The 26,089-nt window shown below is 36.8% G+C and overlaps 1 protein-coding gene and 1 non-coding gene across 3 annotated transcripts in view; both read right to left on the reverse strand.

Annotated features, from left to right (window-relative positions):
• The window catches only part of OVCH2 (ovochymase 2), a 43,264-nt gene extending 25,461 nt beyond the window's left edge, over positions 1 to 17,803 (reverse strand). The window contains exons 1-12 of one of the 2 annotated variants that reach the window (XM_074272389.1): positions 17,622 to 17,803; positions 14,970 to 15,079; positions 11,489 to 11,580; positions 11,052 to 11,224; positions 10,527 to 10,622; positions 10,240 to 10,391; positions 9,251 to 9,446; positions 6,386 to 6,409; positions 5,631 to 5,721; positions 5,378 to 5,511; positions 4,373 to 4,513; positions 3,627 to 3,748 (exon numbers count right to left, since the gene is read on the reverse strand). In XM_074272389.1, the coding sequence (XP_074128490.1) occupies positions 3,627 to 3,748; positions 4,373 to 4,513; positions 5,378 to 5,511; positions 5,631 to 5,721; positions 6,386 to 6,409; positions 9,251 to 9,446; positions 10,240 to 10,391; positions 10,527 to 10,622; positions 11,052 to 11,224; positions 11,489 to 11,580; positions 14,970 to 15,079; positions 17,622 to 17,709 (1,419 nt within the window). In that variant the 5' untranslated portion in view covers positions 17,710 to 17,803. The remainder of the gene's footprint in view (positions 1 to 3,626; positions 3,749 to 4,372; positions 4,514 to 5,377; positions 5,512 to 5,630; positions 5,722 to 6,385; positions 6,410 to 9,250; positions 9,447 to 10,239; positions 10,392 to 10,526; positions 10,623 to 11,051; positions 11,225 to 11,488; positions 11,581 to 14,969; positions 15,080 to 17,621) is intronic. The other variant, XM_074272390.1, reaches the window with a different exon arrangement.
• Positions 17,804 to 24,939: 7,136 nt separating this feature from the next.
• Positions 24,940 to 25,013, reverse strand: TRNAT-AGU (transfer RNA threonine (anticodon AGU)). Its single transcript has one exon. It is a non-coding gene; the product is annotated as a tRNA-Thr (tRNA).
• Positions 25,014 to 26,089: the final 1,076 nt, after the last annotated feature.

Raw genomic sequence — 26,089 nt, forward strand, 5'->3', positions numbered from 1 at the left:
TGTTCCAAATCATAAATGCTAATATATATGTATGTACAGACATATACAATAATAAGAAAAAGATACATTTAAAAACAAATGTGACTATAGAGGAGCTCTCTAATAAGTTAAGATTTTTTTAATGTAGAAAAAAAAGATAAAGAAGAACTAAGACAAAAAAAAAGTGGCAAGGAATTGTGAAAGTGGTAGCAGAAAAGCTAACATTGAATATAATAGTCATTTTAGAAAGGTTTGAAGTAGCTGATTTTTAGGGGGTTTAAATTGCTTAAGATCTTAGGAACTATATTTCCTCCCAACTCAAGAAGATTTAAAGCTATCATGGAACCCTAAAATGGAAAACAGAGCTCTGAACTACAGTTGCAGTTTTTTTCATCTTTCTGTAAAGAATTGCAGACAGGAGGTGGAGATAGCAACAGAAGTAGATAGAGCCGGTTTTCCAGGACACTGACTCAAAATCTTAGCTGAAGTATGTTCTTTTCCCTGAAATCACCAACTAGCTTATTAAAAGAATCTTGCAAGATAGTGCTGAATAATGCCTACTTAGAAAAACTTTTGAAACAAAAATAAATTATTTTCCCTTCTATTCTGTATAACAGAAGGCATAGTTAATTATCAGGTGTTTCTCTGTTGCTTTAAATTTTGTTATTTGTATTTTAAACAATTGTTTTCCAGCTAAAAAATATGATAATTTTGATTACTTACTAGGTTCCTTCCTTTTTACTAAAGAAAATATGATGAGGCAGTGAAACTTTGGATAATTAAATACACAAAAGTCAACTGCCTGGGAAATCTGTTTCCAAGTCAGGGAATCAAATAAATCATCTAGGGACTGAAAGTTGTATGAATTTTTGTCAGCAATCGATGTTTTCCAGCTTTCTAATTTTGCAAAGACTGAAAGAGGCATGATTCTTGCCTTAGATTAAAACTTCATGAATTAATCTTCATTATTTCCAAGTAGAATAGCTTGAAAAACATAATGGAGACACTGAAAATTGTTTGTAAGCTGTATTTGAGAAAATAAAGTCAAACCAAAAAGAACTGTACCATTGTCTAGCAAGAATATTAATAGATTAAAGAAAGAAAGTAAAACTTTTGCTCCCCATATTCTCCATCAAATGTAATTTTCTTCAAACTACAAAGCTAAGAATGCCATTAACAAGGAATTGAAGCCCAGCATAGGAGGGTTTCCATCTACTTCCATAGCTTTGATAATCCACTCTATGTCAGTGTGTTCCACTTCAAATTCACTTTGACCAAAATTGAACTCACTATGTCTTCTACAAAGTTTGTCACTCCAACTAATTTCTCTAATTCTGTTCATGGCACCATCATCCCCTAGTTTTTAGAGCTCAAAACTTTGAAGTTATTATTGACCTTTCCCTCTCTCATTCATCCCTTCCATGTCCAATAGTTTTGGAAATGTATCTAACTTAACAACATAATGGTTCCTTCTACATTTTCTTCTCTCCATTCCCACAGCCATCAATCTAATTCAAGTTGTTATCAACTCTCGCCTGAATTGTTATGTCTCCTAATTGTTCTCACTGCCTCTAGTCTCACCCCCTCTCCAAAATATCTCTTATATGTGTCAAAATAGCGTTCCTAATTCAGAGGTCTGAAAATTTCCTTACAATGCTCACAAATTTTCCCTTAACCTTAATTCCATAGCCTCCTGTAGAGAGGCTTCATTAATCAAACCACATCTAGTTTATTGTAATCAATTCTGATTTTCCATTTCAGAAGGAATATTGATGTGCTGGATTCTGTCCAGAAAAAGGTGACCAACGCAGTGGAATAGTGAAATCAGTGTTTCTTATGATTTGGGGAGTGGGGATGTCAGACCCCAAATACAAGGAAAGAAAATAGCATAAAACAACAAAGCAGAAGGAACAGGAAAAGAGTTTTTGTGTTAATCAAAACAATTTACAAGGAAACTAATCTCACTCATATATAATGATCTGCATAGCTGTTAATGTGGTTTTGGTAATTAGGAAAAACTATAAACAATTCATTAACAAATTGGTATTGCTTTTACATAGTCAAACCAAGAGTCAGTTTCATGTCATATAAAATAAGAAAATTAGACTACATTCAAAAACTTTATGTAGAGGAAGAAGGAAACAGAGTTGAGATGCAAAAATTTCATCTAAGTTTGTCTTTGTCACCTTCCATCATCCCTTTCTGATCCTCTTTCATTTTGAGTCATCTCTTCTCAACCTTCTTAGAAAGAAGCAAGGGGAGATGGTGAAAAGAATGTTCAAGTTGGAGGCAAAAGAGATCTATATTCAAATCATGTGGTATTTTAAAAATAACAATCCCTCACACATCCAATATTCTTAATTACAAAATGGAAATGAGTCGTTTCAAAACCTATCTCACAGAGTTGCTATAAAGAAAGCATTTTAAAATGGCAATTTATATTATTTACCACTCATATTGTGTCTTTCCTGTTCAGTCATTCACTTTGTAGCTCCAATCAATTCTGAAGTGAAAATATCTCTCTTCCCCTCTGTCCTTCAACAATATTAAGTATTTTTAGAATGCCATGTGAAGAGCACTATGCTAGGCGCTGGAAGATATATAGATAAATAGAGCATGCTCTCTCCCATCATAGACCATCCCATTATAAGACTATAAATTTGATTTAGAAAGGCCCTTGGAGTTCCAATCTTCTCATTTTTCAGATGATGAAAATAGGGCTTGGAGAAATGAAATAACTGAAAGTGACATCAGTAGTAAGTAATTGAGACAGGATTTCAACTGAGGCCCACTAATTCTAAATCCAGTGCCCTTTCCAAGAACGTTCTCTCTCTCTCTGTGTCTCTCTCTCTCTCTGTGTCTCTCTGTGTCTCTCTCTCTCTGTGTCTCTCTCTCTCTGTGTCTCTCTCTCTCTCTCTCTCTCTCTCTCTCTCTCTCTCTCTGTGTCTCTCTCTCTCTCTCTGTGTCTCTCTCTCTCTGTCTCTCTCTGTGTCTCTCTGTGTCTCTCTCTCTCTGTCTCTCTCTGTGTCTCTCTGTGTCTCTCTCTCTCTCTCTCTCTCTCTCTCTCTCTCTCTCTCTCTCTCTCTCTCTCTCTCTCTCTCTCTCTCTCTCTCTCTCTCTCTCTCTCCCCATTATGTTATGCTACTTCTCAAGGAGTCCAAGCTATTGGAGGAGAATAAAACTGAGACGGAGAAGAGCTAGCAAAGTCTGAAAAGCTCTGCAGTGAAGAGCCCAGTATCTGAGGGAGCTTTAGGATGTGCTACTTCCTAATAGTAAAAAACACTTTTTAAATAGAAAACAATTATTGCAGTCCTGCCTTCTATATACACACTCAAAGGGGGTCAGATCCAACATGACTTTCTACTTGAATTAATCCTAAAACCTTTGCTTCAGGGTAAAATTGCTAGAGTGGCTGGGATAAGAGGAGCGTGTGGTACCACTTATGGTGAATTGATTTCCTGGCATCCATACTAGCTGGCCATACCAAACAGGTATAAACTGAAGGTTGGAGGAAGTGTCAAACCTTAGTGAGAATGTTGGTCATTTTATGTACTGATGGCTTAAAATGTGCTTCTGTGCTTGTTTCTGAGTTTCCCAGTGTCCGGAGCATGAATAATCCAGTGACAAGTGAGCAGATTTGTATAAACATCCGGATCCGGAGCATGAATAATCCAGTGACAAGTGAGCAGATTTGTATAAACATCCGGATAATGCAAACTTTGTATTATCCCTTCTTTAAAAAGGACAGTTAAGGCAACACAACCAGAATCTAAAATAAAAATGAAAAGTAAAAGTTTTCTCTCCATCTCATCATATATGAATTTCCATTTGAGAGCAAATGACATTGCATTAAATCTTTAATATCCCATCACCACCTGCATGAGCTGCCATCATTTTCATATGCATGGTTTCTTATTAGAATGGTCACTACGATAAAGAGATAGAGATGTATTCGACATCAATGTACCCCCTTGCTTGCCACAAAATTAAGTTCAATTTTCATGCTCTGTTTAACAATTTAGACTGGGGAGAAAAATGTGTCCCATTATTTTCACTACTGTGCTCGCTGTTGTTGTTCAGTCATTTCAATCATGTCCAACTTTTTATGACTCCATTTCGGGATTTTCTTGGTAAAGATGCTGGAGTGTTTTGTCATTTCCTTTCCCAAATCATTTTTACAGAGGAGGAAACTGAGGCAAACAAGGTTAAGTAATTTGTTCAGGGTTGCACAGCTAATAAGTGTCAGGTTGGATTTAAACTCATGGCTTTCTGACTCCAGATCTAGCAGTTACCTATGTTATTTACTACCTATGTTAGGATATCTTTATATCCAAGATCCTGCTGCAGTTTTTCCCCTGAGCTACAAAATTATGAATTAAATAAATTACTTTACCCGGAGAATGATTTGGTTTAAGAGCTTTGTAGGTGAGTGAAAATCCAGTGCCATACTCTGTAGCATCGGAGACAAACTTCAGGCTTACTGAGTTGGAGCTAATGAAGATTGGTGAAGGGACAACCACACCACAGAACTTCCCTGCAACATATCATCAAAGATTCTCAGTTCAGAATCTAGTGAGGAAAAACAAAGGTACTTCCTCAGTTCATTGAGGATCTGAAGAGGAATTACATTGCAGTCCATAGTCAATGCGCTGGGCATTCCATCTCCTTTCCACCCCATCCCTTTCATTACTAAGGCACTTTACTATGGCTAGTCAGTATTTCTCTCCACACTCAAAGAAGGTAGAGCAATCACCGAGTCTGGATCAGTCAGTCACAAAAGGGTTATAGAACTAGAGATTTAGAGATAGAAAGTAGCATCTTGTTTCATCCCTTTACAAATGAAGAAACTGAGATCCAACAAAGCTTAAAAATTCACACAGGTCATTAGGGATATAGCCATGATTCAAATCTACATTCCCTGAATTCACATCCAGAGTAACACAACCAAAAAGAGGTTAGAAAACTGGGTTCTGGATTCAGAATCCTTACAACAAGCTGGAACCATAATGACCCTCAGCTAGCAGGACTATAGGAGACTTTATGTGACAATCAGCATAAATACTAGTCCTTGACAATCAAAGCACATCTCATGTTTCATTTCCATAACAATACTGATTATAGTCTTGCTAATATAAATTCCGAATTCAAAAAACCTGCATTTTTTTAATTTAGAAACTTTTGCTTCCCTACTCTTCCCAATCTCCCAAAGCATCACTCACCACTTTTCAGGTTGAAAAAAAAAAGTGTAAAGACATAAATGCCGTGCTCACAAGCCAATGCATTGTTAATACCATAAACCATCAGGGCTTCTGAGCACCAATGAGTCCAAGCCTTCCCTTCACACAAATGCTCCTTAGGCACTGGTTTTTTCAGAGGACTCCAGGGGAAATCCACTCACCAATGAGCCTGTCTTCTAATGAATATACAGACAGGGAATCCCGGCGACAGAATTCCTCAAATTCCACATCCAAGTGGGAAAAGTTGAGCCAGATGTGCATCTGCCCTATGACATACACGGTCCACACACACAACCTAGAGACACACAGAGTGAATAAAAAAGTGCTGATTTTTCCCTGGCAAGTGAAGATGACAATGATCCAACAGGTGCAACCGAACTTGGGAAAGGGGACAGGTGAATGGTGCTGACTCACTCATCACTTCCATAGAACTGATGGGGATATCTTGGGAAGCGGAGCTGCCCCTCGGGCCCTGAGAGCTGCCCATCTTGGTCACTGCACAGGGCTTGGAAGAGAAGTCAAGGAAGAGCAGCATTGGCCAGTGATAAGTAGCACTACTTGGACAAAAAAACAATGAACAAACTGCTGCAGCTGTAGCTATGAGCTCTAGGTTTGTGTTACTGGTGACATTGTGTATTCTAGCTAAGACTGCGTGGGGAGGCTGCGCATTTGGTGCCAAGGGAGAGAGACAAGGGTACTGAAGCTTAGTTCCTGTTGAGTGCATCTATGCCAAGTCCTGCAGGGGCCACCTGGTAGAGAGTAAGATGAACACGAGAAGCGACTGTACACCACCCCTTCATGATCAATCCTTACAGACTACTTCCTAACTCCTTCCATCTCTCCCATAGGACAAGGGAGGCCATCCTGACCCAAAACTTGCTGGGACTAGAAACAGATATCTGTCCAGTTACAAGGGGACTCTTCTTCAATAATCAGAAATATAGATGAGCTGATTGTTTCCTGGGGTCATAGATTTAGAACAGAAGGGCACCTCGGAGATTACCCAGGGCAATCTGCTCGATTTATAGATGACAAAAACAAGACCCACGCAGGTTAAATAAAAAGCCAACAGTTACTCAGGTAGTCAGTGTCTGCACAGAAATCTGAATTTAGGTCCTCAGACTAAAAATACAGTATTCTTTCAACTTCGTCAGTGAGCTGTTGCTTACCCACAGAGCTTTTCATCCTCTGCCCTGGGTGAAGAAAGAGAAAGCTTTTTAAAACAACCATATTTATGAAAAAATCTTACCCCAATCCATCCAATAGTCTCAGAAATAATAATCATACAATAAATAATAATAATAATAATGAATAATAATCTTGCATTTATCTATATAACTTAAAAATAATAATCTTGTATATTTCTATAATACTTTACAATTTAACAATTGATATTTATAAAGTACTTTAATATTGACAAAGAAATCTTTGTGTATTATCTCATTTGAACTTCACAACAGCTCTGTGAAATGAATGTTACACATAAAGAATTTTCATAGGATCATGAAAGCATAGCTTTCAAGCTAGAAGGAGTCCCAGTTTAAGAATGAGAAAACTGAGGCTCAGTAAGTTTAAGTGACTTGGCCAAGATCCCACAGGTAACAAAACTGAGATTTGTCCCACTCTAAATCCAGTACTCTTTCCATTAGACCATCTTTTGACTCAGCACCCTTCTTGCCATGGGTATCCAAACTATACCTTTCCAAGAATTGTGGTTCTAAAATTGACCTTTAACATATGTTTCTTAAATGTCAAATTGGCAAAAGCACATATAGAAGAAAAAGAATATATTTTAAGAAACAAGTTCTAATTTCAGATGTCTTGTTTGCTGTATGATCTTGAGAAAGTCATCTAATATCTCTATTCCAGCCTCACAAACCTATTGTGAAATTAAAATGAGATAATGAATATAAGACATTATTTTAAACTATATAAATAGGATTTTGTTGTTATTTGGCCACCACCACAGACAGAACAAAACACATATTACATCCAACTAAGACCTGGTTTCTCTTCTAAAGAATTATTTTGGATTCCTTGAAAAGCTTCCTTCATGAAATAGTATTTGAGTTGGGCTTTAAAAGATAGGTAAGAGTTAAACAGAGTGGGAGGGATAAGCATTCTTGAAAGAAGGAACAGTCTAAAAAAAGACACAGAGATCGTAAGATAAACTCTATATTGGAAAGGAAAAGGGGGAGATTTATTATAGGATTAGAAATTTACAGTTAGAAGGAGCCATAAATATCAAGTCCAACCCCTTATTTTTCATATGAGAAAACTGAGGGAGAAAAAAGTCAAATAACATGTTCAGATTCAAACAAGTAGTGTGTAGGATGAGATATAGGACCATACCTTCCTGAATTCAAGTTCAAAACCCCATCTACCCTGCCATGCTGCCTCTAATCCAGTTGGACTAAAGTATGTTATTTGGAGGGGAGTTTTAGGAAATAAGATAAGGGAACATTGAGTTGTAATGATCCTTGAATGACAAAAAAGTCTAAACTTTACTCGTGGAAAAAAAGCAAGAAGTCACTAAAGATTTTTGAGCAAGAAAAATGTGATCAGATCTAGGAATTAAAAAAAAAATAAAAAAGATTATTCTAGAAGCAGTGGAAAGGATGGATTGGAGGGGAGAAAAGTGGAAATGGATAACTGTTAGACAATTATCTTAAAATTCCAAATGAGAAATGAGGGCCTGAATCAAAAGAGAAAGAACAAATATATCGAATGGATTTAAAAACTATAAGTAAGAACACCATAATAGAACAAATACTACATGCCAAAGGCAGGCAACAAGTAAGATGCCCTCTCCTTAGGGAAGAAAGAACACAGTCCCATGAGGGAAAGGTAGAGATCCTGACATAACATAATGGAGCTACTGCTTGAGTAGCTCTGTAGGTTAGGGGAGGAGAATGGTAAGGATCTTACTCCAGTCTACCATCCAGTAAGTTGTATTTTATCTAATCTTGATAACTAAGTGCTAAACTCTATTGTTTCTATGTGATTAAAAGTCTTTGCTGTCCACTTCCTCTAAATTCAGTGCCCTAAATCAAAGTAGTTTGTTGTTTACTCACTCCCTTCCAGATGGAATAGACAGAATCTAGTAGCTAATTAAAGTGGGAAGCAAGGGAAAGAGAAGAGTTAAATTGATTCTAAAGTTAGGAGAACAGGAGATGCTGCCATTGAGAGAAATAAGAAAGAAAAAAGAAAAGATAGTGAATTAAGTTTGGAGTATGTTGATTTTACTTGGCAGTGGGTTATATAGGTAGAAAAGTCTGATAGCACTTGGAGATCCAAGCTGAATAAAACTCCAAAGAAAAATCAGAACCATTTCTGTAGATCTGATTGTCCCCTGTATAGATATGCTGTTTAAAGTCATGGGGGTAGATGAGATCATCAGTGAGACTATAGAGATAGAAGATAAGAAGGTGAGGGACAGATTCTTAGGAAACACCCAAATTAAATGGTGACAAAGAGGACGATGATGATCCAGGATAGGAAACCAAGACAGAATGACTCCAAAGAAGACCAGGAAAGTGTAGTATCTCTGAAACCAAAGGAGGAAAAGGTAGATCAAAGAGTCATCAACAGATAATATAGCTATTCACAGGCTTTAGTTATGACATCTACACATGGTTACAGAACATTGGAATAGAAGAAACCTTGGAAAATTCTAATCCAACAATCTCATTTTATTGCAAGGAATCTTGCAAACTTAATTGAAGAGGAAGGTACAATATAATATCAGAAATCAATGTATTCCTAATCATTACTACAGGACTGATTTAAAAAATTTTAAATTAATGGTTAAATTATCATTAATTTCCCATTAAACATCTACATTAAATATATTTTATTCTAGAAAAACATGCTGAGAATAAATAATTCCTATCTGCTCTATGAGGCACAAAAACATAATCTGGAGCCTTCCTTCCCTCAATTTCTCTATGTCTCAACTTTTAACCCACAAATTCTCTGCCCTTATCAAAAGAGTCACTACAACTTGGGTCTCTATAAGACAGTGACTTTATTACCCATTTCAATAGTGTTGTGAATCCAGGGAAGCACTTTAGTCAGGTCTGTAAAGACCCCAGGAGTTCCTCTGTAACTGGCAGTTTTCTGACAGTTGTGCCTCCAGCTTCGAGCACATCCCATCCCCCAGGAAGTCACACCAGCTAGAGTCCAGGCCCCATGCTTATTCCTGCACATCAGGGAGCCCCCTGAATCACCCTGTAGGAAAAGAAACTCTTGTCATTAATGTCAGCATCTGTACCTAACAACTTCTTCCATATTTTTCCTTGGGACTTCTATAAGAGTGACCAAGAAGTCTCTTTAAACTCTGGAGGTGTTCTGAGGAAAAGGGGTAGTCTAGATAAATGAAAAACCCAGATAATCCTCAAAACTGATTCTAGTTTTACACTTCCACTCTTTTTTTTCCTCCAGTTGTTTCTTAGAACCATAGGAAGGAATAAGTCTTCCTAAATAAAGTTTCCTTCATTTCATCCCTCCCAAATTGTAGAACTGACACACAAGAAGCAAGAAATCACCCTAAGATTAATGGCTCAGTGTTTAGGATTAGGCTTGGCCATATTAGGTGCTAAATAAATGAATGTTGACTTGTCAAAAGGAGACAGGGAGAGAGTGGCAAGCAATGGCCAAAATAATCCACAAACTGAATAATTTAGTCACCAAATAAGAGAGTTGGCCAATCTTTGTTTTTGGAAAAAAGAAATAAGCATTTTCTAACTATTAAAAATTATCCTATAAGTGAGAGATGAGTAATAATGTTTAGCTCCCACCACTTGATACTGGAGAGAAAGAGATCAAATTAACAATCTAAAAATGCTTTTGAATGATCTTTTCTAGCTCTGATTTAACCCCCAGACTCACAGCTTCTGATTCTAACTCTTTGGCCCTTCAGGGTCATCATGAAGAGTTGTTGAATCCATCTCTCCCGGGGGAAAATAAAAAAGAATGAGAATTCAAACTATTATCAAGCCAGGCTCTGCTTTCCCTTACCCACCTGACATGCATCCTTTCCACCATCTGGAAAACCAGCACAGAGAAGTGTATTGCCCTTGATGGGCCTTTTTAAAGTTAACAGCATAGATGCGCACTTCCTCTTGGTCAGAATGGGCAAGTCCACTTGATGCAAGACATGAGGGAGGCGGCCATCTAGGGACAAAAACAAAAGGAAAAATCTAACAGAGCCTGGAACCCCATAGTCTTTCACACAGAGATTGCTTAGGTGCAAATGCTTATTATACTGAGATGTTGGTGGATCCAGTGGGATGGGATACAGCTGCTTACTCTCTTCCAGACGGCCCCAGCCTGCAGTGGTGCAGATGAATCCTGGCTCAAAAGTTTCCCCCCGTTTGGGAAGGCACACGGGCCCAACAAACTGGCCTGTAGGAAATGACAAGAGGGACTCGTCCAAGCCTGTACAGAACACCCAGGACTTAGCCTCCCTGACAGGACACACAAATGCAGCTGTATCTTTAACGTAACCTTTAAAAACTAATCATTAATCTTAAGAACCAGGGCCTCTTAGATTTGCTTTGATTTGTTTCATTTATTATGATACTCCCATTGGCAAGCATCATTCCCCAGCCCTCAATTATCATCAGGGTGAAAAGCCAACAGGTGAAGTATCTCCCAGAGAAACACTGGAGCCAAAGAAAGCCTTAGCTTTCTTCTCCTTTACCTTCTACAAACGTGGGACTACAATGGAGAAAAATTATCAACCAAGAGCAGTAGCTTTAGAGCATACTCAAGACCTTGACTACCATGCCCAGAACATGGCAACCTGGATCCTCTCTAGCCTCAAATGGTTACCAAACTTGAATGCGCCATTCATCTTCAAAAGGGCAATGTCGTAATTCATTGGTTTTTTGGGTGTGAAATAAGGGTGTCTGATGATATTATCCACAGAAAGGATCTGCTCTCCTTGCTCTACCAGATTCAAGTCATGTTCTCCTGCAGTAACATTCAGAAAAGTTTTCATGTCCCTATAGAGAAGAAAAGTAGTTAAGAACAACAACCAACCACAGAGATCCAAAAGACTACAGGTAGTGAATGGCTATCACCATTAATCAGTACTGACTAAATATCTGTGTGTGCAAGAACCTGGCCTAGTCCCTGAGGAGACTCATTATGTGAGATCATATTGTTCCCTACAACCAATTCTAGCATTCCTCTATTTCTGGCCAAGAGTTACATGACAAACGGGGAAATACCAGCTGATCTCCAACCAGGAGACTGTCCTTTCTTACTTATGCATGACACAGTGAGCAGCTGTGATCACCCATTGGGCAGAGATGATAGTTCCTCCACAGAAATGCTTTTCTCTTCGTTTCAGAGACACCTGGAGGACAAAAACTTTAGATAAGAACAATGTCTTTCATTTGAGAATACATTACAGGATGCAAAGTTTTCTTCCTATTCTCATTTGATTTTCATATAAACTGGTTGGGAGAGGAGTCCTTCACCCACCTCCACAAATGAGGGCCCCAATTCTCAGAAATTCAGCCTGCTCCTGGTTTGTACCTTATCTACATTTCTCATTATACCTTCAAGGGAAATCATTAAGTATGAGCCTACTCTCTTCCCTCTCTCCCTCACTCCCACAGTGTCTGATAAGTTGTGGAGTTTATCTAATCTAACAGTACAGTGGCTGTTTATATATCCTTTTCTCTCCATTCTTACAGTCACTAAGTGGTTTGAATTTCTTAAACCATAGAAAGAGGGATTGAGAGGGGGAAAGAATCTTAGAGATCACCTAATTCAATTCTATTTTAAAGATAAGGAAGTTACATGACTGCCCTAGATAACATGGCTAGTAAGGATACCAACAAGATTGGAACCCAGCCAAAAAAGTACTTTTTTCCACTCTCTCATGCTGTCTTCCTGGTCTCTAATTACTTTCTCCATCAAACAATGTTTACATGTAAAAAGAGCTATAGTGAACAACTACATTCAAGAAATCCTCAAACCTAAAAGTCCAGAAACTAAATAAGTCCCAAACTAGTAACCCAGAAATCATAGTAGAAACAAGGTATGAACATGTCATACCATTGCTCAAGAAGCTACTTGATCTCAAGAAAAACTCCTTTTTGGTATTTAAAGCCCTTCATAATCTGACTCCCTGCCTATTTTCCAAGACTTTTGTCCCATTGCTCTTCCTCATGCAATCTATGTTCTAGCCAAGGTGGTCTTCCTGTTACTCACTGTATGTGGCATTTGATCCTTCTCTTATGATTTTGCTCAGAGGAGCAAATGGAATATTCTCTACTTTCATCTATCTTTTGTAATCTCTAGGTTCTGTCAAGGTTTAAGTTCAAGGGTCAAGAGCTACACACTGCCTTTCTTGATTCTCCCTTTGCTGTTAGTGCTCTCCACCAAAAAATTTTATTTAAATATATATAATATAAATGTATCCTCATAGTAAGATGTAAAATCTTTGAATATCAGAAGTGTTTTGTGTTTTTACTCTATATTCCTAGCAACTAAAATGTCTTGCAAACAAGAAGTACAAATGGGAATTATGGGCTAGGGTATTTCAGATACCACCCCACTCCTGGGTTGGGTTCTGCTTACATAACAATGATCAGTGCTGGTTTCTAAAACTTTAACATTTCCACAGTGTGGTTTCCATTATCATATGAGATAGCTTTGTCCACTGCCCATCCATCACCTTTTGGAAATTTAGCCTGATCTTGTTTTATACTTTATCTACATTTCTCATCCTACCTTCAAGGGAAATTACTAAATGTGAACCAACTCTCTTGGATATAAAAGCCAATTTGGTGGCTCTGAAACAAAAAGGCAATTTTAACCTATATTTGGAATTTCCTACCATTTCCTAGAAATACACATGACCCTAAAATATGGCTTATTTTGGATTTAGAAAAAAAGCAGCATGCAGAAACCTATGTAGCAACATCATGCTTATATTTTGAAGAAAAAAATTTGTAAAATACCAAAGTTTCAATATTTGGGAAATATTGGAGCACCTTTGGGAAAATAGACGGGGAAAGAACAGACCTTTTCCTGCTCCTCCAAGATCACCCCAGATTTCAAAGTATAAACAGTCAAGAGGATCAGGAATTTAAGTCATAGGAATTTGGTTTTGCTTTGTGTTTTCTGAGATATTATTTAACTTCCCTGCAAACATCATAAAGAGAATAAGATTAACCATTGTACATCTATTTCTCTTTTTTCTGGAATATGTATGTTTATAATTTTTGTTTCTTTCCTATTTCTGCCATGAATATGACTAATTTTTATTTAAAAATTAAAAATTGTATTCTAAATATATACATTTACCTGATTTTGATTTGATTATATTTTACATCCATTTGCATAATATAACTCAACAAGGAAATAATTTCAGATATATTTAAATGTCAGAAGCATTTATTATGTGAAAGGATTGTATTGGAGAGATACAGAAATAAATAAGTCACTTTACCCTACTGAGTTCACAGTTTGTCAGGGATATATGACATAGTTACAAATGACAGTATGCTGCAGGCTTGCAGAGAGTGCTAGGCTTGCAATTGGCAGAGCTGACTTCAAATTCTGGTTTTGCCATTGGCTATTTATGTGACCATCAGCAAATAATTTAACTTCTCTGGGCTTCATTTTTCTCAACTATGAAATCAAATTTTAGAGCCTTTTTGGCTATAAATTGTCATCCTGAGATCCTATAAATCTAAAATGATGCATGAAAAGTATATGAGAAAAGTGTAAACCAAATACTAGTTAAGGCCTGAAGCAGGAAAGGGTACATTACAATCTTTTCCTGACAAAGGCTATCAAAGAAGGTTTCATAAACAAGAAGGAATTTGAGATCATTCTTCAAGAATGGACAAAGTAAACATTTGGAATAGGGTCAAAGGGAGATGAGAAAGGGCATTCCAGTTATAGGAACCAACAAGAACAAAGTCACACAAAAATGCTTGTGGTAGTGGCAAGGAACTAGAAACTGAGTGAATGCCCATCAGTTTGGGAATGGCTGAATAAGTTATGATGTATGAATGTAAAGGAATATTATTGTTTCGTAAGAAATTCTTATTTCAGAAAAGTATATGAACTGATGATAAGTGAAGTGAGCAAAACCAAGAGAACATTACATACAGTAACAACGAAATTATATAATGATTAATTATGATGGATCTGGCTCTTTTCAACAGTGAGGTGATTCAAGGCAATTCTAATAAACTTGTGATGGAACGTGCCCATCTGTACACACAGAGAAAACTATGAAGACTGAATGGAGATCAAAGCATAGCATTTTCACCCTTTTTATTGTTATTGTTTGTGTACTTGCTTTTTTTTCTTTCCTGTATTTTTTCCCCTTTTGATCAGATTTTTCTTGTGCAGTATAATGAATACGGAAATATGTTTAGAAGAACTGCATATCTTTAACCTGTCTTGGGGAGGGGAGTGGGAAGGAGAAGAAGAAAAATTTGAAACAAGATTTTGCAAAAGCAAATGTTGAAAACTATCTTTGCATGTATTTTGAAAAAAATATTTAAAAAATTTTTAAAAAGAAAAGAACAAAGGCACAACAGAGGATGGCATTTTGTTTTGTTTTGTTTTGTTTTTTCAGGAACCATCTAGGACACAAATACTTGAGCATATTCTCAGAATAATGAACTGGCCCCAAACTCTCTGAAAGCCTCTCAGATATGACAAACTTTTCTAAGAAGCCATTCATTCCTGCCATGAAAGTCATTGTCTACTACTCACCTGCCATGGATATGCTCCTTTTTCAACTGGACTTCCTCCAACAATGCGACTGAAATGGCCCAAATAATCCCAAGGCTGGTTGTCTATTGCACTCCTTCCACACATGTGACCTAGGGGCCCAGATCAGGGAAAGCATGAACACATAGTGAGCTACCTAACATTCCAGAGTCCTGCAGAGAACCCTCCTGAATCAAAAAGTACAAAATCCATTTGACCAGTGTATGGGTAGGGTTCTACTGATTATGCCATCCACTTAAAAGTATTTACCATTTTGGGTTATTACTCTAGTTCTTGAGTGAATCAGTCAAATAAAACTGAGTCCAAACAGAGTCCTTATCTTGAAATAATCAAAACTTCCTTAGACAATCAAAACCATCACGTGAAAAATCTGGTCATGGTCTAAGAGATCTATATAACCTAATTTATATCATCCCTGGTGTATTTTTCTTTCCTTTCCACAGCATAAAACACAACTTAACAGATGCCTTTTCAAAAGGCATGAGTACCATGATAGTCTTTAAGAGTAGCTTTCAGAAATAAACTAGGTCCAAAAATGATCACCCAAATTAAAAAGGGCAGGCATGTCAAAGCTGAACTGGATTTTAGTATTTATTTAGTGCCCTTCAGTTCATAAATTAATAAACTCCTCCTCTTTCAGAGGAGACTTTTCTAAGTTTACATCAAGCAGAAATGGTTCTCTGCTTAATTAATTCTCTTGTCAATAAATAATAATAAAAGTATCAGCATTTTCATAGCACATTAAGGTTTAAAAGCATTATTTATCTTAACAATGTTAACTGACAGTTTTATTCCTGACTTAGCATTTCATCCAACTGACATCTATTAAGGATTTGAAATTATTTGAAAAATAATTAGTAATGAATCTGGAAAAAAAAAACAGGAAAAAAAAATTTGTTTCTGCTTAATCTTTCCTTCTCCCCCCCACCAAGTTTATTATTTAGTGTAGGGTTTTCTTTTTTTATGTATCTCTGAGGGGTAGCTTGATATTGTGTGAAAAAAAAAAATAGCAACACTGTGTCAGAACTAGATTCGAATCCTCTTTATATAACGAGAATCATGGATGAGTTTCAGCTCTCTAGGTACCATAAGTTGACCAGTTTTGCTCTTAATCTTATGATCCTTTTCTAATAGCCCTTAATAAACACATTGTCAGTTAATAAAACAAAGCATCAGGCTGGGAATAAAACTGTGAGGAAAGGCATTCAATAGTATCAGACATTCTTAATTTATCCACATAACTTTGTCCATTTACATGGATCTCTTCTCCTGTAGAAAGCACAAAATAATTAAGGCAGACAGAGTCTGGGGGCTTTGAAAGGAGAAAAAAGTCAGGAGTTCAACTAGGGATAGAACATTCCCTCTTTCATGCTTCTTCTTTTCTTAAAGATAGCTTACTCTCTAGAGTAAAAGGACCATGATTTCTTATAAAATTCTTGCTCTCCAGTACATCTGCACAATGCATTAAACACAGAAGACATCTTCAAGCAAGGAAATGGGAGAAATAAGCACTTTTGAAATTTGATACAAGTTGAAGAACACTTCATGTGGGAGTCTCTGCTATGTTGTTGTTCAGCCCCTTCAGTCCTGTCTGACTTGTGATCCCATTTGGGGTTTTGTTGGCAAGGAAATTGGAGTAGTTTGCCATTTCCTTCTCCAGTTCATTTGACAGATGAAGAAACTGAGATGAACAGAGTTAAGTGACTTGGCAAGGTTACACAAATAGTAAGTATTTGAGACCAGATTTGAATTCAGGAAGATGCATCTCCTGCATTCTAGACCCAACTATCAATCCACCAAGACACCTAATTCTCTGCCAGATCCCCCTGGAATGACATAGAAAATGGTCTTTCACTTGCAAAAAAACTGAAGGTCAGCCTCAATGTCCTAGACTTATCATAACAACCAAACAGCCTGTCTTAGAACCTGTCTATGAATCCTGAGTTCCACAATGTGTCTCCTGTTACTCCCTCCTCTTAAATAGTTCTACTGTATTCAAACTCCTTTGGAACAGAAGGCAATCTTTAAACAATGAAAAATGTCATTTGAATGGCATTTATAATAATTTTTGTAATGCTTTAAAGGTGAAATATACTGTTTCTGAAGTGAAACTCTCTGAAGCAAAGCCAAGAATCATAATGGTTCTGGGGGCTACACCAACACAATCAGGAAGCAATTTGCTGGGGACCACTTTTTTTTTTTTTTTTTTTTTTTAAGGAAAAGGTGTCATTTGAAAAAGCAAGAGGAAATATAAATTTCGTGTTTTCCAGAAGGTTGATATATGACATTTGTCTAAGGTATTCACATTTTTAAAATATTGATTATTTTCTTAATTAAATGACTAGAACTCATGTAACTGAACAGTACATCTAGATGATAGAAACTACTGTAGATTTACTAAGAAATTAAAAAAAAAAAGTTCACCTTGAATCTTCCATTCTTAGTTCAAATATCAATTACTAAGTAAAATAAAGCATAACATAATTAAAGTCAGCAATGCTCATGTCCTAAACATCTGCCCTTTGCATTCCCCCAAGAGAGCTCTTGCCAAAAAATCCCAGAACCCTGCACATATTTCCAGAAAAACCCTTTCCACAAAAAGATATTTGTTATCGTGGCTCATCTCAATCCTACCTCTCAGAAGAGACTGAGATGCATATTTTCCTGCTCCAGAACAGACCATTTCCAGAAGTACAATGAATTTCCAAGTCGTTCCTGACATTTTAAGGATGAGACAACTCCCTGAAAGCTCAGGAGAGTAGACAGAAAGGAACTGTGGTACAGAGCAGCAATCAGCCAATTAAAATGGAGGTTACTTATTAATCCATAGATAAAGGACTTAACCATGCATATCTAGCACTTCTGAATTTGTTCAAGCACAGTGGCTTCTTGCTAAGATCATTAAAACTGAACACACATTGAAAGCTATCTAAGAAACAGCCTCCCCAAGACAAGGAGATGACTAATATTGTAAAATTTCACGCTCCAGCAGCTCTACACAACTCCACCGGGGATACATTTCCATTACTATCAAGGAGAATAGCTTCTAAAGGATTCGTTTCCAAGCTTCATTTAGTGTAACTGACCCCTTGGTATGAGGAAGCTCTTGCTCCAAAGAAGGTGAGTGTTTTCATTTAAAAGAAACAAACAATTCTGAAACATTTTTCAGTATTATTGACTGAGTAGTAGAAATATCACTAATTATTAGAAGAGGAATGGATAAGAGAAATAATTGAAGAACAAACAAAACAAAGGAAACCCACTGTCTAGATGAGCTTTGTCACTAGAAGAACTTCCAAGGCCCTCCCAGTCTTTTTTTTTAATACTTCATGATATGGATTATAATCTTCTAAAGTTTAGCTTTAAAACACTCTAATATTCTTCCTCCTCAAAAACAGTGTTCAGTTCAATGCAAGAAGTAATTATAAAGTACCTACCAAAGAAACACTGTTCTGGCATTAAAGGAGATATAGATATGAATTAGTCATAATTCCTGTCCTCAAGGAACTTCTAGTAAAATAAAAGTAACAAGGTTGTTATTGTGTAGAAAGACAGCAAGATTTCACCAGCCAAAATATAGCACCAAATCTGAGGAAAGGAAGGGATGCTACTAAAAAAAATATGGGAAAACCCAGGTGGACAGACAATAATGACCTTGACTCCTTCACTTTTTTCAGGGGTCAAACCTGTTTGCATTCCAATCCTGAGAGGATATTAGAAATCAACTTACTCATAATCCAACTTTCACTTGGCTCCTATAGAGTTTCTTTGGCAGAGTCCTATAAAATTGGTTTTTGTGACACATGACCCCCATAAAGGATCAAATGGGAACTGTAGGAAATTTCTCTGCCTAAATCAGAAAGTTGTCTCAGAGATTAGACTTTGATTCAGCCTCAGACACAAGAAATAAAAAAAGTTTTGATATTATCTAGAGCAGTGGTTCTTAAAGTGTAGTCCAGAGAATACCAGGGGGTCTCTGAAATTTGCACAGAGGTATGAATTCAAAATTAATTTTTATTTCTAATATGATAAATATTGATAAGTATAAGCCACATAAGCAAAAACTCTTTGGATACATCCTCAGTAATTTTTTAAAGTGTAAAAATATTGAGAACAAAAGATTGAGAATCACTGATCTAGAGGACCCTCCACCTGGTTTTTGTTCAGCAGCCCTTTACTTAGATATGATAGCTCATAGAGCAAATAACTGTCAGCCCACCTGCCAGGGAGAAGCTTTCTAGTTATTATACCCTAGCAGACTGGAGGTGAAGGTAGTTCTGAAAAGGTGAATCCAGTGGCAGCAATGATCAATGCAATGATCCTCGCAAACACGAGGCCAGCAGAGTCATATACCCAGGAGAAAATGGAGACGTGATACCCAATAGAAAGTAACTGAAAGCAATGTGAAGCTATCACCAGAGAACATGACCTTATATTATATCCCATAGCCATTCACAAGTTCCCTATGTGTACGTTCTGTCATGGTTTCTAATCATACAGGCATTTTCCTTAGTCATATATACCTTTCCTTTATTATCACATTATTATAATATAGTATTATTATCATATTACGTATCATTAGTATATCTTAACCTATGGAAGAATACATACCTGGTGTGCATTGAGTACTTTTGTTATTTTATTTACTATGCTATTTAAGGAAGTAGCTTTTACTTGAACTAATGTATCTTCTGACCGAATAGTTGGGGTTTTTTTAATTACATACGTATGGGTCAATGAGGTATGGCTTTGAGAGAATTTTAATCCTTAGAATATCTCAAACCTTGGGTAACATTCTGAGAGGGGTAGTTCCTTAGAAACTATATAACATACTACAGTTATATGGGATTTTATTTACTTTTATATTTCACTCACATATTTCAAATAAAGAGTCATGACTCATATTTTAGGAATTAACCTAAGTCCAAAATACTGGTATCAAAACAAAGGGTGGAATGAGGAAAAAGACACTTCTGTAGCATAACTACCTGGGCTCTTAGCCATTTGCTCTAATCTTAAACTATTCCATAGAACACAAAGTCCCAGCATGCCCATTCTTGCAGACTGGCCATGACTGGCCCTATCTAAAAAATAAATGAGCTAATAAACTCCACTTTACAGTCAGGGTTAGAACAAAAATTACCCTCTATCCATGAAGAAAACAATCCCATTGGACAAACTGGGTAACAATGCTCCTAAAATCTGATACAATTTCTTTAATGTCTCCTGACCTTGCTTACTTTTTGGATTTACCATCCACTCTTGCTATTCCTGTTAACATTTTCTTCTCCTTTTGGAGGGAAGGGGAAATAAGGTGCCACATCTGACAAGCCTGCATCGTATATAATATTCCATTTAGACCTCTTAACATAAATATTATTGCCCCACGCTAAAGATTTTGTTCAACCATATTTCAGTATCTTCATGACCCTATTTGGGACTTTCTTTGTAAAGACAAGAGAGTAATTTGCCTTTTCCTTTTTCAGCTCATTTTACAAATGAGGAATTAAGGCAAATAGGTTTAAGTGACTTGCACAGAGTCACACACAGTAAGTGTCTAAGACCAGAATTAAATTCAGGTCTTCTGACTCCAGAGGTAGCACTCTATCCACTGTACCACAGAGCTGTCTAGTTAACTGCCCACAATTATACAACTAGTACATCATGGAACACAATTAACCCAAACTTTCTGACCCCAATTCTAGTGATCCTTGCATGAAACAACAAAGCCTCTGACACAATCCAATAGAAGTAAGATGTGACCACTTAATTATAATACAAAATAGACATTTTAAATTTTTCATGTTATGTAATTCATCATCAACTGTGATGGACTTGGCTCTTTTCAACAATGAAGTGATTCAAAGCAATTTCAATAGAATTGTGGTGGAAAGTGCCATCCAGAGAGAGAACTATGGAAATTAAATGTGGATAGCATTTTCACCTTTTTTTGTTGTTGTTGTTTTTTGTTTGCTTATTTTTTTTCTTTCTCCTGTTTTTTTCTCCTTTTAATCTGATTTTCCTTGTACAGTATGGCAAATGGAAATATGTTTAGAAGAATTGTACATGTTCAACCTAGGTCAGATTGATTGCTGTCGTGGAGAGGGTGGAGAATGAGAGAGGGAGAAAAAAAAATTGAAACATAAGGTTTTGCAAAGGTGAATGTGGGGGGGGGGAGGAAGGGAAAAATTAGAAAAAAAGGTTTGGCAATTGTCAGTATTGTAAAATTACCCATGCATATATCTGGTAAATAAAAACTATTAATAAAAAAAAAAGATGAATGTTGAAAAGTATCTTTGCATGTATTTGGAAAAATAGAATACGTTTTAAAAAATAAATAAATATATCATTGCTATACTAAAATCTATGAGAATTCCAATGAAAGGAAGATAATTTCCAAATATGAAGGTCAGAAAAGACTTTGATTTTATCAATCAGAGATAGGGGAAGGGCTCTAGGAAAGAAAATTCTAAGTTTAGGCAATACTCTGAACAAAGGCATAAAAGCAGAAAATAGGACATGTTCAAGGGGACAAAGAGTAGCTCAGTTTGGCTAGAAGATAGAACATGTGGAAGAATTTAGTGTTACAGGACTAGAAAGGCTAGTCTTCAGAAGTCTCCAGAACATAAAGGATTTTGTAAATCAAGCTAAGCTCCTTAGGTTTTTATTTAGAAAACAATAAAGAAATATTGAAGATTTTTGAGCAAAATAATTATAGTCATATCTATGTTTAAGGAAGTTTCTCTGAAAACTTTTTTGGGACGCAATCATAAAGTGGAAAGAGAATGAAGATGGAGAGACAAGACAAAAATCTATTGTAACAAAAATCTATTGTGAACAAAGTGACACAATGGATAGTGTCTAGCCTGAAGTCAGGAAGACTCAAACATTTCCTAGCTGTATACCCTAAGCAAGACATTTAAAACTGTTTACTTCTATTTCTTCATCTGTAAAATGGAAACAAAATCAGATTTATTGTAAGAATAAAACAAGATAATAATTGTAAAGTGCTTGCACAGTACTTGTCACAGAGTGTTATATTTTTAAAAATATAAAAATTGTTATTGTTCAATCATTTTCAGTCATATCCAACTTTTTCTGACCCCATTTGGGATTTTCTCAGTAAAGATATATATATATATATATATATATATATATATATATATATATATATATATATATATATATATATATATGTAAGATATATATAGGGGAATGGTTTTCCATTTCTTCTCCATCTCATTTTACAGATGAAGAAACTAAGATAAGTAGGATTAAGTGACTTGCCAAAGGTAATACAACTCATGAAGATGAGTCTTCCTGATTCCAAGGCTGGCACTATTTCCACTGCACCACCTAGTGGCCCTAATATTAGCTATTATCTAAGGCTCTGAAAATTGAAAGAAACGTGAGAAAATTTTCTTAAAAGGTAAGAAAAATACAATTTAGGAATTGGAATTTTGGTTTGAGGAAGAAAGATAAATCCCACATAACTCCAAGACTTCAAGTCTTAGAATTTCAGAGTTAAGCAAGCTCTTGGTATAGCCATTTAGTCAAACCAATAGCCGGGGGAAAAAAAATCCTGAGGACAAAACACATGACAAATGATCCCAAAGCATTGAGATTTCTAAAGAGGAGACATTACAGTTCCTGAACCAACCTTTGGAATACCTTTGGGCCATTCTAATCGTTTGAAGTGTGTTTGTTTTTTTGGACATCAAGCTAAATTTGCCCCTGCAGCATCCACTCTTCCAACCTGGTTCTGCCTTCTGGAGCCAAACAAAACAAGTTGAATTCCTCTTAAACATGACAGCTTTTCAAGTACTTAAAAACAGTTATCATTCTTTCATGTGCTTTCTCTCCTGAAGGCTAAGTAAGCCCAATTCTTTTTTTTTTTAATTTCCTCATATGGCAATATCTGAAAGTGGTTTATGATCCAAAGTGCCCACTGCTGAATGCTTTCCAGTTATCAAAGTCTTCCCTAAAATGTGGACCCCAGAACTAAATACAACATTATAAAAGTAATCTAATTTGGGCAGGGCACCTTTTTATTCTTGGAAGTTATACCTTCTTTCAATGCATGAATTCGTTTTCTTGGCTACAGTGTGAAACTGTTCATTAATATTGAACTTGCAGCTCATTAAAACCCCCAAATCTTTCTCAGATATACTGTTGCCTCATCATGCTCCCCATATTACACTAACAAAATAGATTTATTTTTAATCCAAGAATAAGTATGTTTATGCCTATTACATTTCTCATTAGATTCATCCCTAGTATGTAAATATTTGGGGTTGGGAAAGATCCTTCCTGTCATATAATATAATCGTTATCTTTCCTAGATCTGTTATTTGAAAAATTGATAAGTTTTATGCCTTTGTCCAAGTCACTGAAAAAAAAATATTGAACAGCATAAGGTCAAGCAGACCTAAGACATATTCTACAAGTGGTGCAGTGGATGGAGCACCAGCTCTAAAGTTAGGAGGACCTGTGTTCAAATGCAGCCTCAGACACTTAACACTTCCTGGCTGTGTGACCTTGGGCAAGTCACTTAACCACAATTGCCTCAGCCAAAAAAAAAAAAAAAAAAAAAGAATGTGTGTATTTCCAATGTATTAGAATGTTTGTGTTTGTTGATCCTTAATTTCACAATTACAACAATGCTATATAATACAATCGTATATTACATATAACTTGTGAAGTTAACAATATATTACATTTGATTACACATAGCAATTTGATTACAACAATGCTATATAAGATAATCGTATATTACATATAACTTGTAAAGTTAACAATATATTACATTTGATTATACATAGAAATCTGATATATAATTCTTGTAGATTAACATGTTATGTACATATATACATCTGCATATATATAAAATGTCTGTTCCAGCTGTAACTATTTTTTTCACTCACTATTGAATTCTACCTGAACCTCAACGTTCAGCTCCAGTATTAATAACTCCCAGTTGTGTAAAAATGTAAGATTTGAAAATTATTTTACATAAATTGATCTCCCTTGACCCTCACCACAGGCTGTGAGGTAGGGACTGCTAAAGTAATTACTTAAAGGGGCAGCTAGGTGGCGCAGTGGATAGAGCACCAGCCTTGAGTTTTGGAGGACCGGATTCAAATCTGTTCTCAGACACTTAACACTTCCTGGCTGTGTGACCCTGGGCAAGTCACTTAACCCCAGCCTCAGAAAGAAAAAAAAATTACTTAAAAGTAACCCGAGTCAGTTTCCTTTGCCCGTGACACACTTCCCGGACTGATGGGATACAATTCATTTGAATAAGCATCCATTAAGCACCCATGATGGGCACGGCGCTGTACTCACGCAAATTAAAGAGCGTCCCCGCTTCCGCTTTGAGACAAAAATAGGCTGTCCGGGACAAGGGGAGGTAGACGAGATGCGGCTGTGTTTAATGCAGACTAGAAGTCAGATCTGCATCGCTGAAAACACACGCTCTCTGCGGCCATTTATAAGCAGTCTTCCCTTTCCGGGGGTCTGGAATGGTTTCCTTCTGCCACCTAGCGGAAAGTAGAAGGATAACAGCTCTGCACCGCAAATTCTCTCTCCGTCACGGCCCGAGGTTACCATCGTCGCCCCCTTAGCACGTGGGCTCATGGAACCCCTCCGGCGCTCGTTTTGCTTTGATAAGGAGCCCGGAAAGAAATTGCTCCTATTGGTCGATCCTGGGGAGCAAAGCAGAAAGTTGTGGGCCCGTAAGGTACCCCATCCTCCTCCCTAACTTAAAGGGCTTGGTCCCATCGTTGGAAGAACCCTCAGACAATGTGGAGTTCCAGCTGAGCTGGAGAGTAAGGACGGAAGCGATTAAATTGTTGTCCGTAACTTCTGAATTCAAGATGGATCATTCCTCGGTAGCCCCCCCCCCCCCCTCCCCGCCGGCACCCAAATTAGGGATGCGAAGTTTTGAAAAGAAAGGCCCCGCTGGGATTCGAACCCAGGATCTCCTGTTTACTAGACAGGCGCTTTAACCAGCTAAGCCACGGAGCCCAGGTAATTAACGGTCTTGCGTCTACCTAGAAAAGCGCGTAGCTTGTTTCTCTCTCAGAGTAAGAGTAAGATTGTGGAGACGACGTCTGAATCTGGTACCGAAATACCGTTCTTTCACAGTGTCACTCTCTCTGGGATACTTTGAAAACAACAGAATTCAGCCTCCACACAGGAGGAGCTGGATGCCATTTCTCCCTCTTTCCTTCAAGAGCCTCTGGCGCCCCCCAGAATCAGCTTTATTGTAATCGTAGGGAGCCGAAGTCCCTCAGAAATAGTGCAGTTTAACTCATTTTGTCTACAACGTTCTGGACCAGGGACAATCCAGCTTCCATTTAATAAACTTTTTTTTTTTTAACTTAACTGAACCAAATCTCCAGGGACAGAAATTAAAAATCTCTCTGAATATTGCAGAGTACGACAATATCTGGTTCTTTGCAATTTCTAATCTAATAGGTTAATGGGGAGAGGGGAGGAGAGAAAGGGTAAAGCAGAAAATGATGGCAATGTCAACCAAAAAGCATCAATGAAATTTATTTTTTAATCCAGTGTGTATATAATGTCTTTTATGGGATAACAGATTTAGAACTGCAGGGGAACTCAAAGATTACCCCCTCCCATCTCTTCATTTTCTAGATGAAAAACCTGGGTACCACATAGGAGAATTGATTTGCTCAGTCTAAAGAAGAGATTAAGTGACAGCGCTCAGCTGTGACCATGTTGGTAATGAAAAAAAAAAAAAATGAGAAAACTCCATCAGCATTGTTTGTCACTTTATACAGATGTGTAATAAATAACAGAGACTAGAAGAGCTGAAAATGATGGTAGACAGCAAACACTTGATCATCAAACAGTATCAGTTTAGAATAGAAATTCTTTTGCAAAATCTTATAAAACAAGAATTTTGGGAGATTATGATTAGTATTACTTCATAAATTAGAAAGAAACAATGGAAGGTAAAATCTATTTATTTGTGACAACCTATCTCACCCAGTCTGCAAGTGCAGTGATCATCCAGGAAGATCCCAGTAGTGATCAACAGGGAAGGTTTTACTTGTCCTATTTTTCAGACCTGGCTG

This window comes from Sminthopsis crassicaudata, chromosome 6 (assembly GCF_048593235.1).
Source record: "Sminthopsis crassicaudata isolate SCR6 chromosome 6, ASM4859323v1, whole genome shotgun sequence".
Taxonomy (NCBI): domain Eukaryota; kingdom Metazoa; phylum Chordata; class Mammalia; order Dasyuromorphia; family Dasyuridae; genus Sminthopsis; species Sminthopsis crassicaudata.